We start from the raw sequence: 15,033 nt of genomic DNA on the forward strand, positions 1-15,033 counted from the left end.
CCCTCTCTTCCTCTCTCCCTTCTCTCTCTCTCTCTCCTTTTTTCTCTCTACCTCTCCCCATCTCTTTCCCTCTCTCCCTGTCTTCCTTCCATCTCTCTCTCCCTCCCTTTCTCCCTCTCTCCCCTCTTTCCCCCTCTCTTGCTTTCTCTCTTCCTCTCCTTCCCTCCCTCTCTCTGTCTCCCTCTCTCCCTCTCCCCCTCCCTCTTTCTCCCTCCCTCCCTCCCCGTCGCCCTCTCTCTGTCCCCTCCCTCCCCTCCCTTCCTCTGTCCTGTCCTGTCCTCTCCTCTCCTCTCCTTTCCTTTCCTCTGCTCTCCTCTCCTCTCCTCTAGCATGTCCCACATGAGACAGTTACCAGTTGTGGATAAAGTAAAGCCCAGACTAAAATCCCACACTTGGGATTAAAACAAAGACATATTTTCATAACACAACTGAGTTCACAAAGAACCCAAATCTTCCATTACACATAATCTTGAAAAATGTCGCCAGGTTTCATAGACTTAAAAAATACACTTTACATCTTAAAAACTGTATATGAGTGCTTTGTTTGCTTGCATGTCTGTGCACTATGTGTGTGCCTGTTGCCCACAGAGGTCAGAGGAGGTCACTAGATCCCCTGAGGCTGTAGTTATAGACAAGTGTGAGCTGGGAATGAAACTTGGTTCTTCTGGAAGAGCATCCCAGGCTCTTAGCTATAGAGCCCTCTCTTCAGCTCCCCTATTTTAGATTTTGACCCCTTAAACAACTGGAGAATCAAAAGGGAAAGGCTTTCAGTGTGTGTGGTGCTGAAGATGGGAGCCAGGATCTTGAAGCACGTCAGGCATGTGCCCTACCACTGAGCTACATGTTGCCATAGGAGTATTCAATTTCAAATGAATAAATACTCCCCAAATGGAAACTATTGGAGAAAAGATGAATGATCACAGAATCACTATAACATTTTTTTGGAGGGGGGAAATGTGGCTATACCTTTTCTTGTAAGTATAAGAATATCTAATTTTAAATGACATTTACTTTAAAAATATTCATGTAACATTGGTTTTTCATAGAGATTTAAGATGGTTTTATATGACTTTGGAAAAAGCTGCACATTTTAATGTACACGTTGTATGATAGTCAGCTCAATGAGCTAATACCTAGAGTACAGTAATGAAAGCATAGAGCCAGGTATGATGATATACACGCAATCTCAGAACTAAGGATCTGGAGGCAGGAGGATGGAGAATTCAAGGTCCACTTGGGCCAGGTAGAGAGACATTTAAAAAAGAAAAATAAAGCTTTATAGATCTCTTCATACAAGTTTTGCAATCAGATTTCTTTGATTAGTTTGTAGTTGAAATTGTATGTGACTTGATATTAAAAAGAAGCTTGATTGAAACTATTTTTAATATTGTAAAAGTAGCAGCTGTTAAATGGGAGCCCATATATCCTCTGTGAATATAGCTGCAAAGATTGTGATGTATTAAAAAAATCCTCATCTTTCAAACCGGTGGATTGTTTTGTTGCTGCTCTTTACAGAGGCCATTCCCAGTAACACTGACTCGAAACATTAGACTGTTGGGTGGCTTTGCTAATTAAAAAAAGCCCATACTTTTGTGATTACTGCCTATCTTAAAATAAATTTAGGGACTGGGAATATAATTTAGTTTGTAGCGTGCTTTGCCTCTTATGTAAAAAGCCCTTGTTTCACATAAACTGGGCTTGGTAGTCCTCAGAAGTAGTCCTAACACTAGGAGGTGGAGATGAGGATCAGAAATTTAGGTTTTCACTGGCTAAATGTTGAGCTCAAAGCCAGGTGACCCTCTCTCAAAAAGTAAAATTGTGCTCTAGCATGTAGCTTAGTGGTAGAGAGCTTGCCTAGCATGCCTGAAGGCCTGGGTTCTAGTCTCAGTACCACCACTATAAAAAAAAAAAAGAAAACAAAAGCCCTCCAGAAATTTTTAAGAGAAAAGAAGAACAAAGAAAAGGAAAAAAAATGCTGGAGAGAGGCTCAGCAGTTAAAAGTTCCCACTGTTCTTTCAGAAGATCAGAATTTGGTTCCTAGAACCCACATCAGGTGGTTCATAAGCACCTGAACACACCTCCCCTAAATAAATCTTTAAAAGACAAAACCAGAATTTTTGATGCAGGGAGGTGGAAGGCTAGTAGAAGGTTAAGTAGTAATTGAGCATTAAGAGTGGAATGTCAGGGTGGGGTATGTAGCTCAAGTGGTATAGAGCACTTGCCTAGCATGCCTGAGCCCCTGATTTTAATCCCTAGCACCCCTCCCCTTGAAAAGGAGAAGGAAGAGGAGAGTATTACCATACCTTGATTAATATGAGCGGGTATTCTGGAGTATAAGTTAGTCATGCTTTTTTTTTTTAATGTTTTGGACAATTTTCATTTCATTTCAGAGTCTTTAAAATGTTTTTAAAAATAAGTGCACTTAATTATTCGTACCAGCTTATGTTCAGTATCTGTTTCCTAAGCATCTTGTGGATTTTTGATACTTGGTTTGTGGTGGCAACAAGTTCTTGCGTCCCTTGAGACTTACCAAGTCAGACTCTTTAGGAGAAGGTACTGGAATCTATGCTTTTAATCCAGTTGTTAGGTGATTCTGAGATATCTCATGTCCATAGGTATACAAAAGGTCTTTTATTGAAAAGGAAAGGGCTACATAATTTAAATGGAAAGCCTAATAAGATGAAAGGTATGGCCTTCTGGAAGAATAAATAAATGGCTTTGTCTTAGTTAGGGTTATTATTGCTGTGCTGAAACACCATGACCCAAAAGCAAGTTGGGGAGGGAAGGGTTTATTTATTAGGCTTACACTTGCACATCACTGTTCGTCATTGAGGGAATCGGAACAGGAATTTAAGCAGGAGCTGATGCTGAGGCCATAGAAGAGTGCTGCTTACTGGCTTGCTCTCTATAGCTTACTCAGCCTGCTTTCTTATAGAGACCAGGGGTGGCCCTAACCGTAATGGGCTGGGCTCTCCTACAGTAATCACAGACTTATCTGCAGCTGGATTTTTAGAGACATTTTCATAGTGCTTAGTTGCGATTCCCATCTCTCAAATGACTGTAGGTTGTTGTCAAATTGACATAAAACCAGCCAGCACAGGCTTCCTACTAAAAATAGAAGAGACCATCCACTAGATAGCATTAGAAGGCAAGTTGTCAGGAATTTGAGGATTTGGGAGTGTCTAGAATAACTTGAATTTTCCATTTGTTTTTAAACAGTTTTACTGGGACAATAATATGGCCCTCAAGTTGCAGAATTCTGAGCAGTACTCTTTAATTTGCAAAGCAGCCAAAACAGTTTAGTTTCTGTGTACCCATTATGATCTAAATGTTTCTGACCTTGCCAGATTAATTACCTTGGCTAACTTCTAGGGATCTACTCTTGTGACTGGAGCTGAAGAATTACTGATCTATGCCTGAGCTTTTGGATTTTGTTAGAGGCAGGGCTTGGGTATGAGGCCTAGGCTGGTCTTGATCTCACTCTATAGCCTATGGCTGACCTTATACTCAAGAAGTCTCCATAGTTAGCTGCTTGAGTCCTTTTGAGTAACCTCCTGAATTTCCCAGAAGCTCTTTAAGCCAGCGGCCATATCTGCTTTACTGTGACATCCAGCTGGTGTGCAAGAAGTATCTCCTTTTGAAGTCAGGTTCTAGTTGGCCTATTCTAATTGCCATCATGTGTGATCCTGCTTACCAGGCTGAATTTGTTTTGTAATCATACGTCCTTGTCAAGCTTCAGAAGAAAGAGACAAACAAGAATGTATTTAAGGTAATGGCAGCTACCGGGTATGGTGGCACATATCTGTAATCCCAGTTACTTGATTAAGGGAGGAGAACCCTGAGTCAAAGACCACTGCCTTTTTTTGGTTTGTTTTCTTTTTAAATAATGGCATCCTGCCCCTTTACAGCAGTTAGTAGGGCCCCATCTAACCAAATAGTGGTCCAGCTGCTTAGTTTCTTCTGAGTATTAAGTCCCCCCCCCACGGGGCGGGGCTCTGTGAAATAGAAGTTGAGTTGAAAGAGGTCCACACTAGAGAATGTACCATACTAGAATGAGATTGCGTTGGAGAGTAGAACATACCAGAGAGAAAGATTTAGCCACATGGGCCAGTGACAGTCTTCCTGAGGCTTGCAAACCTGGCAAAGGCAACTCAGTTTTTGTCTAAGCTGACTTTTAGTTTTCTGCTTCAGTTCAGGTCTTATTTAGCTATCTTCAAAGCCTCCAATTAGCCAGTATATTAGAGGCCTCTGAGAGGTCCAAGCAGCTTAGTTCTTGGAGTAAGGATTTGCGTTACCAAGTGGCTTAGTCTTTTGTATTACAGTCACTGCAAATCTTAATACTATGATTTCCATGATTCTAAAGCATGGCTGTAGTGAGAATTTTGTAATTTTTGTTTCTTAGAAACAAAAAACAAAAACCCACAGGAATGTTACGAGAATATGTTTTTGTTTTAATTCCAGAGGAGGACACTTCACAGCTGGTGACTGATTTGCTCTAGCAGGGCTGGGGTTTTGCCAGTTGCAGATAGTTTCTGTGAGTGTGTGATATTTGGAATTCTGGGAACTTTTCAGTACCTATATAAATACTAGGGCCCTGAGAGGCTGGAATGCTGTAGGCTGGCTGGCTGCTCTGTTGGATGCAGTTTGTTAAGGTTTGTCAAGTAGTTGAGTGCAAAGAAACAAGAAATTAGATATCCTGACAGCAAAGATCAAACTTGCCCCAAGGAACTCAAAGCCTCTAATCAGTAGGAAGCAGCCTAACGATAACTTTGCCTCCTTTCTTCTCTATCCTTTTTTCTCTCCTATCTAGTGTTATGGGGTTAATAACGGCGGAGGCAGGTGGAAGAGAGAAAAAGGAATACAGAAAGTAGCAAACACTGGCTACACATGGCTACCTAGATAAAACAACATCCTTCACTGTTCTCTCTTCTCTTCCCTGTATCTCTTAAGAGGCAATGGATAAGCAGTTGTGGAACAGTTCTTTGTTCAACAAAGAAGTTCATATGTTATGGCCAGAGTCAGAGTGGGGTTAGAGAAAGTGGTTGTGGTTGGTGATAGCAAGTCTTTGGTTTGCATAAAAGTCTTAGGTTATAAATTTAAAAAAAATTTCAGGTAACGATAGAGAGAATCTAATCAGTGTTGTAGTTTAGATAGATCAGTTTTTCTTGTATGGTACTTTGAATCCATAGAGGGCTGGGCAACCAATTAGAATGCTGCTATAAACAATCTAGGAGGGCTCAAGGGCTCAGCTGTACAGTGGGGGATAAAGAAGAGCAAGTAGAAATAAGATCATTTAATAGGCACAATCACCAGAGCTTAGTGACCAAAAGGATCGAGGGTGGTGGTTAAGATGAACTTGGGTTTATTTTTAGCAGTTTTGTTTGTTTGTTTTTCAAGCAGGGTTTCACTGAGTAGCATCCCTGACTGTCCTGGTATCACTCTGTAGAAAAGGCTGAGCTCAAACTTGAAGAGATTCTCCTGCCTCTGCCTCCTGAGAACTGGGATTAAAGGCGTGTGCCACTACCTCCCAGCTTATTTTTTATTTTTAATGAGCAAAAGGCATGTGTTTACTATATATAAGCATGATGTTCTGAAATATGTATCTATTATTGTGTGGCTAAATCGAGGTAATTAGCTTGTTCATTACTTCATGTGTTTACTCTTACTTAAATGTAATCTAAAAATACTGAGCTGATGGAAGCAGATAGGAGAATGGTAGCTATCAGTGGCTGGGATTTGGATTGAGGAAGATATCAAAGAATACAACATTTTAGGAGGATGAAGTTGGAAAGCACACTGATCGTAGTTAATATTGGTCTATTATATTCTGAGAGTGAACTTCAAACACCATTCTTGAGAGAGGAGGTAGAGAGAGGCTGGTTTGAGGGAAGATGATGAATTAGAGCTGGACGTTTTTCAGAGGCATTATAACATATATCATGTAAATTGGCATTAATTTGTTCTCTTTTAAATTTCTTTCAATTGAAGGCTTTGGATGTTTTCTTTTTGGGAAATTAAGATAAAGTCTTGAAATTTGAATGGTTCCAGAACACATGCTTATGTTTTGACATCCTCAGAATTTCAAAAATGCATCTTCTCAGGAAAGGCATGAAGCTTTTCTGGATGGGCGTGGCTTAGGTTATGGGCCTGCTTATATTGTACGTGCCTGATTTGTAGCTTGGAGAAAAGATTTAATGATTGCCTTTGCATTTCAGGTAATTCAGAGGTCTGTGGGGCCGGCCAGCCTGAGCCTGCTCACCTTCAGAGTCTATGCAGCACCTAAAAAGGACTCATCCCACAAAAATTACATGAAGGTTGATGAGGTAACATGCTGATACTGTATGGTACATTGTAAATAACTGACTTAGCGTTTTTATAAATTATATATCAAGATAATAAAAGATTTATAGTTTTATTTTTACTCTTTGAGATACTGGATACTAACATATACCCTTAGCACACTTAGAAAATATTTGAAAGGAAGACCTATATATTTCCTGATAGTTTATTTGTTATCTCTGTGGGAATTTGCTGGACTCTGATATTTCCACAGATGATAGTGGAATGTAACTAAGGGCATAATTAAGGAATAACTCATAGATTTAGTTTTTAGTGGAAAGCTTACTATATCCCAGTGGATTGTAAGCACAACTCACTTTTTTTCTTAGTAAGTACTTATCTTTTTACTAAATTTTTTCATGCAATATATATATATACATATACATATACATATATACATATACATATACATATACATATACATATATATATATATATATATTGTGTATGAGTGCTCTATCTACATGTATACCTGCAGGCCAGAAGAGGGCATCAGATCATGTTATAGATGGCTGTGAGCCACCATGTGGTTGCTGGGAATTGAACTCAGGTCCTCTGGAAGAGCAGGCAGTGCTCTTAACCTCTGAGCTATCTCTCCAGCCCCCCCCCCATGCAATATATTCTGATCATGGTTTTCCCTCCCCCAATTCCTCCGAGAACCTTTTCACTTCCCCACCTCTCCGATTCCATAGTTCTCTTTCTTTAGAAAACAAATAGAACCAGGTATGGTGATCCCTTCTTGTAATCCCAGTACATAGGGGGTTCAAGGCCAGCCTGGTCTACAAAGAGAGTCCAGGACAGCCAAGGCTACACAGAGAAACCTTGTCTCAAAAAAACAACAAAAAAAAAAAAAGAAAAAAAGAAAAAGAAAACAAACAGGCAAAAAACCAAACTGTAATGAAAAGAAAAACCGTAAGAAACATGTGCTCTCCCTCTCTCTCTCTCTCTCTCTCTTTCTCTCTCTCTCTGTCTCCCTCTTTCCCATGCCCCCCACCATAAAACCAAAATCTGAAACTAATATTCAAACAGAAGGCCAGTAAGACTAAAAGAAGCCCAATCCAAGCAATAGAAGACAGAAAGTCTACAAAACTACCATTAAATTCGTTTTGTGTTGGCTATATACTGCTGGGCATGAGGCCTGCTCCTAAGTGGATTTAATAAATCCAGTGAGACTTCATTGGTGAGACCTAATTTTCCTTTGCAACAGGTCAGTGGAGACAGCGTCTTCGTTAGGGATGGAACCTCTATCCACTTCCTTCTCTCAGCACTGGGACCCCATCTAGTTTGAACCTGTGCAGGCCCGTGCATGCTGGCTCATAATGTGCTTCAGTCATGTTATGTCTGGAAGACACTGTTTCCCTGGAGTCCTCCATCCCCTCTGGTTCTTATAACTTTCCTCTTCTGTATACCTCCCTGAACCCTGAGCGGGGAGGGGTTTGGTGAAGACATCCCCTTTAGGACTGAGCATTCTTAGAGCTTTCTCTCTCTCTGTGTACAGTGTCCAGTTGTGGGTCTCGTGCAACTCAGTTTTTAGAGTTACCTACCTGATCCTGGACTGCTTATTAAACTAAGGAAAATATTCACATTTTTTACTAGATCAATGAAATAAGACATCTTCTCGCCATTGTTTATCTTCTTTTTTAAATCTGGGAGCAGTATTTGGATTTTTTAAAAAATTGATTTGATTTCTATTGTCTTGGAATAAAGGGATGTTCAGATGTTCCCGAGTGTCCAGGTAAGGTTACTTTTATAGTGTTTATATAAAGCTAGTTAGCTTCTCTTTCCTCTCAGGCCTCAGAACAGTAGTATGGTTGAGGGGAAAGAGGTGGCTCCTGAGAAGGCTCTTTACTAAGTAAGCAGTGAATTTGTTCACCTGTTTTGATCCGTAGCAGTCTGATATTTGATCCATGTAACAGCTCCCCGCAAAAAACCCTCCTCCATTCACTCTTTTTTTGTGTGTGTGTCAGTAATAATTTTTGTTTTTATTTTTATTTTTTTTTCATTTTTTAAATTAATTTATTTTTTTATTAATTTATTCTTGTTACATCTCAATGGTTATCCCATCCCTTGTATCCTCCCATTCTTCCCTCCCTCCCATTTTCCCCTTATTCCCCTCCCCTATAACTGTTCCTGAGGGGGATTACCTCCCCCTGTATATGCTCATAGGGTATCAAGTCTCTTCTTGGCAACCTGCTGTCCTTCCTCTGAGTGCCACCAGGTCTCCCCCTCCAGGGGACATGGTCAAATGTGAGGCACCAGAGTATGTGAGAAAGTCATATCCCACTCTCCACTCAACTGTGGAGAATGTTCTGACCATTGGCTAGATCTGGTAGAATTTCTTTCTGCTTTAAGTTTGAGGTACAATACCACTTACCAATCTGTAAAGTGGTTAAAGGGGGCTGGAGGTGCAGGTTAGTGATAGAGGGCTTGCCTTGCATGCTTGAGGCCCTGGGTTTACTACCCCACATCACCAAAACAAAACAGTAGCATAGATAGGGAGAAGACAGGGCAGTTTGTAGTCCTGCCTTCTTGTTCTTGTCTTTATTGAGGAAGCAAGGTACAAAGATAATCTAAAGTTAGAGATGGCGCGCAACTCTTAGGGTAACTGTAATTTACAACTTACTATAGAAATAGTAGCCTACAAAATTGATCATATGTTATACAATCTCATGCTATATGCTTTTCTTTTGTTTTAATATGTGCAGCTTTCACTCTACTCAGTTCCTGAGGTTCAATCTAAATATGTGGAGGAGCCAAGGACTGAACTTGAAGAACATTTCTCACAACTCCGACACAACTGTGAGCCATATACAACTTGGTGTCAGGTACATCAACTTAAGAGTTAATAATGAAAAGTCTACATTGAAAAACAATGAAAGTCTACATTGGCTATATGTTTTAATTTTTTGTTTGTTTCTTCTCTTCTTCTGTCTGTCCATCCTTCCTCCCTCCCTCCCTCCCTCTTTCTCTTTTTCTCTCTCTGCTACCCCCACCCCCATTTGTTCATTTCTTAGGATCTCACTCTGTAGGGGTGACCTGGAATTCATTACATAGCCCAGACTGTCCTCAGATTGCCTTGCAGTCTTCCTGCCTCACTCACTGACTAGCATAGGTGTTGGAATTACAGATGTAAGCCATCATACTTACCCCTGACTTTGTTTTTAGAAAAAGGTGTAATAATAATGGTCCTAAGTTAAGAGTGTCTAACTTACAAGTGTTCTTTATTTTTTTTTAATTAAAATTTTTTTCTTTTAGTTTTTTTTCTTTTTTTGAGATTCGTTTTGTAGACCAGGCTGGCCTCCTGCTTTGGCCTCCCAAGTGCTGGGCTTAAAGGCGTGCGCCACCACTGCCCGGCTATCTCCAGTTTCTTTATAAAGGCACTTAGTGCTATGAACTTTCCTCTTAGTAGCACTTTCATTGGGTCCCATAAGTATGGGTATGTTATCTCTTCATTTTCCTTGAATTCTAGGAAACCTTTAATTTCTTTCTTTCTTTCTTCCTTGGCCCAGTAGTCACTCAGTAGAGTTGTTCACTTTCCACCAATTGTAGGCTTTCTCTTGTTTCTGTTGTTATTGAAATCCAGCTTCAGTCGGTGGTGGTCTGATAGGATAAAGGGGGTTATTTCAGTTTTCTTGTATCTGTTGAAATTTGCTTTGTGATCAAGTATGTGGTCAGTTTTGGAGAGGATTTTTTGAGGTGCTGAGAAGAAGGCATATTCTTTTGTGTTTGAGTGAAAGGTTCTGTAGATGTCTGTTAGGTATATTTGAGTCATAACATCTGCTAGTTCCATTATGTCTTTGTTTAGGTTCTGTCTGGATGACCTGTTCATTGGTAATGGTAAGGTGTTGAAGTCTCCCACTATTAATATGTGGGGTTTGATGTGTGATTTAAACTTTAGTAATGTTTCTTTTATGAATGAGAGTTCCTTTGTATTTGAGGCATGTTCAGAATTGTGATGTCGTCTTGGTTGAATTTTCCTTTGATGAGTATAAAATTTCCTTCCTCATCTCTTTTGATTAATTTTGGTTGAAAGTCTATATTATTAGATATTAAAATGGCTACTTCAGCTTGCTTTTTGGGTCCATTTGCTTGGAAAATCTTTTTCAAGTCCTTTAGTCTGAGGTAATGTCTGTCTTTGTGGCTGAGGTGTATTGCTTGTGTGCAGAATGATGGATTTTGTTTTTATATCCATTCTGTTAGCCTGTGTCTTTTTATTGAGGAATTGAGTCCATTGATATTAAGAGATATTAATAACCAGTGATTATTAATTTCTGTTTTTTGGTTGTTGATAGTGGTAAAGGGAGGGAGGGAGAGAGACGGGGGGAGTGTGTGTGTGTGTGTGTGTGTGTGTTTCTGTGTGTCTTCTTTTGGCTTTGCTGGTGTGAAATTATTTATTTCATGTGTGTACTTAACCTCCTTTGGTTGGAGTTTTCCTTTTAGTATTTTCTGTACAGCTGGATTTGTGTATAGATATTGTTTAAATTTGACTTTATCATTGAATCTCTTGTTTCTTCCATCTTTGGTCTTGAAAGACTCATCACCTAATCAGTTCTCAGCCATAGGAGACTTCCTGGTTTATTGGCATATCTCTGAGAATCCTTCAGAAGAACAACTCCATAAAATCTCTTATAACAATCACTGACAAAAGGCTATTTCAAAGCTTAGGTTCCATCACTCCAGATTCATGCCAGATATTATGGCTCTGCTAAAATTCTGCTACCCAAGGGGAGGGAGACCACAAGCATTCTTAAAAGTTGAGCCATATCTCTAGCCCTCTGTTTTTTGTTTTTGTTTTTTGTTTTTTGTTTGTTTTTCGAGACAGGGTTTCACTGTGTAGCCTTGGCTGTCCTGGACTCGCTTTGTAGTCACAGCAATCTGCCTGCCTCTGCTTCTCAAGTGCTGGGATTAAAGGTGTGCGCCACCACCACCCGGCTGTTTATTGTTTCTTGTTTCTTATAGATAGAAAAAAGCAGGTTTAGCCAACATGAAGAAGTAAGTAGTTGATTTTAATGAAGAGCTGTCAGTTCTTTTAGTCCTCCTCCACATTCAACATTTGTTATTCAAGCCCATTTAGAAGTATGTGGAACCATGTGTGGTGATGCACGCCTGTGATCCCTGTACTCAGGGAGGCAGAGGCAGGTGGATAGCTATGAGTTTGAGGCCAGCCTGCTTTACAAAACAAGTCAAGACAGCCAAGGCTTCACCAAGAATCCCTGTCTCAAAAACTGATTTGGACCAAAATTTATGAAGCAATCCTTTTCTAGTTTTGACACCTTTTGATATTTCTGTGTTTCTTTTCATCTTCACTGTAGAGCTCTTGAAGATTCTTTTAGCTAAGTCCTCATTTCCTTTAGGGCCATTTGATATTCATGAACAAACCATTTTAAAAAAATTATTTTTTGTGTATGGATATTTTGCTTGCTTGTGTGTCTGTGCACCATGTGGGTGAGAGTGTCAGATTTCTTGCCACTGCAGTTACAGATGGCCGTGAGCCACCATGCTGGTGCTGGGAATCAGATCTCCAAGGACAACCAGTGCTGTTAACTGCTGAACCATTGCTCCAATCCCATGTACAATACATTTCATTGTCTGCACTTTTACTTTGTTTGGGGGTGGGGACTTATATATTTGCTTGCCAGAGCTAGGATGAAGCTGAGTTCCTTACTCATGCTGCATAAGCACTTTGCTACTGAGATATCTCTAGTCCCTCAAAGCCATTGTATTAAGAGAATGTTAACTTCATTTACTACAGGATTGTGATATCTCTTTAAAATTGAGTTATCGACTTTTGGTTTCAGTAAAGGTGCCTATTCCTACCTCAAAGGAGCATTTCTCAAATATAGGCTCTAAAATCATGGCGAATTATAAAGTATACTTAATTTGAAAGATACTGTTAATAATCTGATTTTCAAGGCTTATCAATTTTCTGTCTTTTTTGATAGTTTTTATTATTTGTGTATGTGCAAGCATGTGTGTGTGTGTGTGTGTGTGTGTGTCTGTGTGTGTGTCTGTGTGTCTGTGTGTGGATATGTGCACCTGACTTTAGGTGCTTGTGAGGAATAGAGGCATTGCATCCTCCAGGAGCTTATAAGCCACTTGACACGGGTTTTAGGAATTGGATTCTTGCCCTCTGCAAGAACAGTGTACACTCTTAACCACTGAGCTGTCTCTCCAACCTCTCGATTTTCTGTCTTCTTTTTTTCAGTCTTAAAAGTGAGAAGACTAGGTTTTCAAAGCCAGGAATCTTGCTTCCTGTGGCAATAGTAAAGCATTCTGATGAATAGGTTACTGTAGTCAAAGGGACATTACAAAGGAGAGGAAAAAGCAATAAAACTGAAAGTAGGTCCCCTTATTTAAAAACAGTTACTAGCTGGAGCTGGAGCTCAATTGTAGTGTATATGCTTAATGTGCTGGAGGCCCTAGATTCATCCCTATCACCAAAAAGTATTAAAAATGATAATTTATGCAGTAAACCCTACTCACTCGATTTCTTTTTATCTTCTTAGGAAATATACTCCCAAACTAAACCCAGGGTGGAACGCTTTGTCCAGTGGGGATCAGGTAAGTTGAGTTTTAATTAGGCAAAATCAGTTACTTCATGCTGTTGATGTATTGAACTGGGTTTTCAGGAATGGACTCTGGAGATTAGAGTCCTTGAGCTTGTATGGAAAAATTTAGAGCTATATAGCTGTTTTCTAGAAGACAATCTATGTTTGAATCAGGTTTCAGAGAAGTAGTGTTTTATAAAGCTCTTCAACATTATTAGGATTATCGGGATAAGCTACTGCTTATACCCTGGATTAAAAAAAAAAAAGTCCAGGGCTGGGGATGTGGTTCACTAGCAGAATGTTTTCTTAGCATTGGTGAGGTTCAGTGCTAAAACATTACAATGTAATACAACTTGTTTCTTCATCACCAGATTTTGAATCATACTAATTCATTAGCTACCATTCATAAATGTTGCACAGACCAGGAGTGGTGGCACATGCCTTTAATTCCAGCACTTGGAAGGAAGAGGACAATGGATCTCTGTGGTTCAAGGGTGCCAGAACTACATGGAGAGATCCTGTTTCAAAAACAAAAAAACAAAAAACTTTTTAAAAGGAGGGGCACACAAGTCTAGATGTAGGAAAAAATTTAGCTGGTATGCATAAATAGTAGTGCTCTTACTGAGCTTATAGTCTATGCTTTGTCTAATTTCAGCCAGGAACTAGTAAAGTAGTAGAGATATTGACAAATATTTCATTCTCTTTAATACATCTCAGCACATTAAAATTTTGCTTTTCCAAGGGTTTGCTCTCATGGTGGAATAGTTGCGTCTTAGTCAGTGTTCTGTCTCTGTGAAGAGACACTATGACCAAGTCAACTATTTTTCTTTTTAATGTATTAATTTATTCATATTACATCTCAATTGTTATCCCATCCCTTGTATTCTCCCATTCCTCCCTCCCTCCCATTTTCCCCTTACTCTCCTCCCCCATGACTGTGACTGAAGGGGACCTCCTCCTCCTGTATGTGCTCATAGGGTACCAAGTCTCTTCTTGGTAGCCTGCTATCCTTCCTCTGAGTGCCACCAGGCCTCCCCATCCAGAGGACGTGGTCAAATATGGGGCACCAGAGTTCATGTGAAAGTCAAATCCCAGTCTCCACTCCACTGTGAAGAATGTCCTGTCCATTGGCTAGATCTGGGTAGGGGTTTGAAGTTTACTGCCCGCATTGTCCTTGGCTGGTGCCATAGTTTGAGCAGGACCCCTGGGCCCAGATCTGCTCATCATAATGTTCTACTTGTAGGTTTCTAGGACCCTCTGCATCCTTCTATTTCCCCATTCTCCCATGCTTCTCTCACCTAGAGTCCCAATAGGAAGTCCTCCCCTCTGTCCCACTTTCCTGGTAAGTGAAGACTTGCATGGGACATGCCCCTTGGCCTAGTGTCCTGATATAAGTGCGTATATACCATTTGACTCTTTCTGCTTCTGGGTTAACTCACTCATTATGATCATTTCTAGCTCAATCCATTTGCCCACGAATTTCGGGAATTCCTTGTTTTTAATGGCCAAATAGTATTCCATAGTGTTAATGTACCACAATTTCTTTATCCACTCTTCTACTGAGGGACACTTAGTCTGTTGCCAGGTTCTGGCTATTATGAATAAGGCTGCTATGAACATGGTTGAACATATGTCCCTGTTGTGTGGTAGAGCATTTTCTGGGTATATTCCAAGGAATGGAATAGCTGGGTCTTGAGGAAGCCCTATTCCCAGTTTTCTGAGATAGCCCAAGGCAACTCTTATAAAGGAAAACATTTCACTGGGGCTGGCTTATAGTTTTAGAGGTTTAGTTCATTACCAGCATGATGGGAAGCATGGCAGCATGCAGGCAGGCATGGTGCTAGAGAAGGCGCTGAGAGTTCTACATCTGGATCCAGAGGCAGCAGGCAGTGAATGCCACATAGGGTGTAACTTTAGCTTCTGAGACCTTGAAGCCCACCCCCTAAAGACACACTTCCTTCAACAAAGCCACACCCACTTCAACAAGGCCACACCTCCTAATAGTGCTGTTCCCTATGGGTCTGTGGGGGCCATTTTATTCAAACCACCACAACGTGTTACTGAGGAGTCCTCCCTCACTGCTAACCTGTCATTTCCCACTGACAAATGGCAATGGCAGCAGACATTATTTGAGATATTTGTCTTT

The 15,033-nt window shown here is 40.3% G+C and overlaps 2 protein-coding genes across 4 annotated transcripts in view; both read left to right on the forward strand.

Annotated features, from left to right (window-relative positions):
* The window catches only part of Klhl15 (kelch like family member 15), a 932,444-nt gene that overhangs the window by 127,262 nt on the left and 790,149 nt on the right, over positions 1-15,033 (forward strand). The window lies entirely within an intron of this gene.
* The window catches only part of Apoo (apolipoprotein O), a 50,278-nt gene that overhangs the window by 8,197 nt on the left and 27,048 nt on the right, over positions 1-15,033 (forward strand). For both annotated transcript variants that reach the window (XM_051142444.1, XM_051142445.1), the window contains 3 exons: positions 6,216-6,323; positions 9,045-9,164; positions 12,846-12,900. In XM_051142444.1, the coding sequence (XP_050998401.1) occupies positions 6,216-6,323; positions 9,045-9,164; positions 12,846-12,900 (283 nt within the window). The remainder of the gene's footprint in view (positions 1-6,215; positions 6,324-9,044; positions 9,165-12,845; positions 12,901-15,033) is intronic.

The sequence above is a fragment of the Acomys russatus genome, chromosome X, assembly GCF_903995435.1.
Source record: "Acomys russatus chromosome X, mAcoRus1.1, whole genome shotgun sequence".
Lineage (NCBI taxonomy): Eukaryota > Metazoa > Chordata > Mammalia > Rodentia > Muridae > Acomys > Acomys russatus.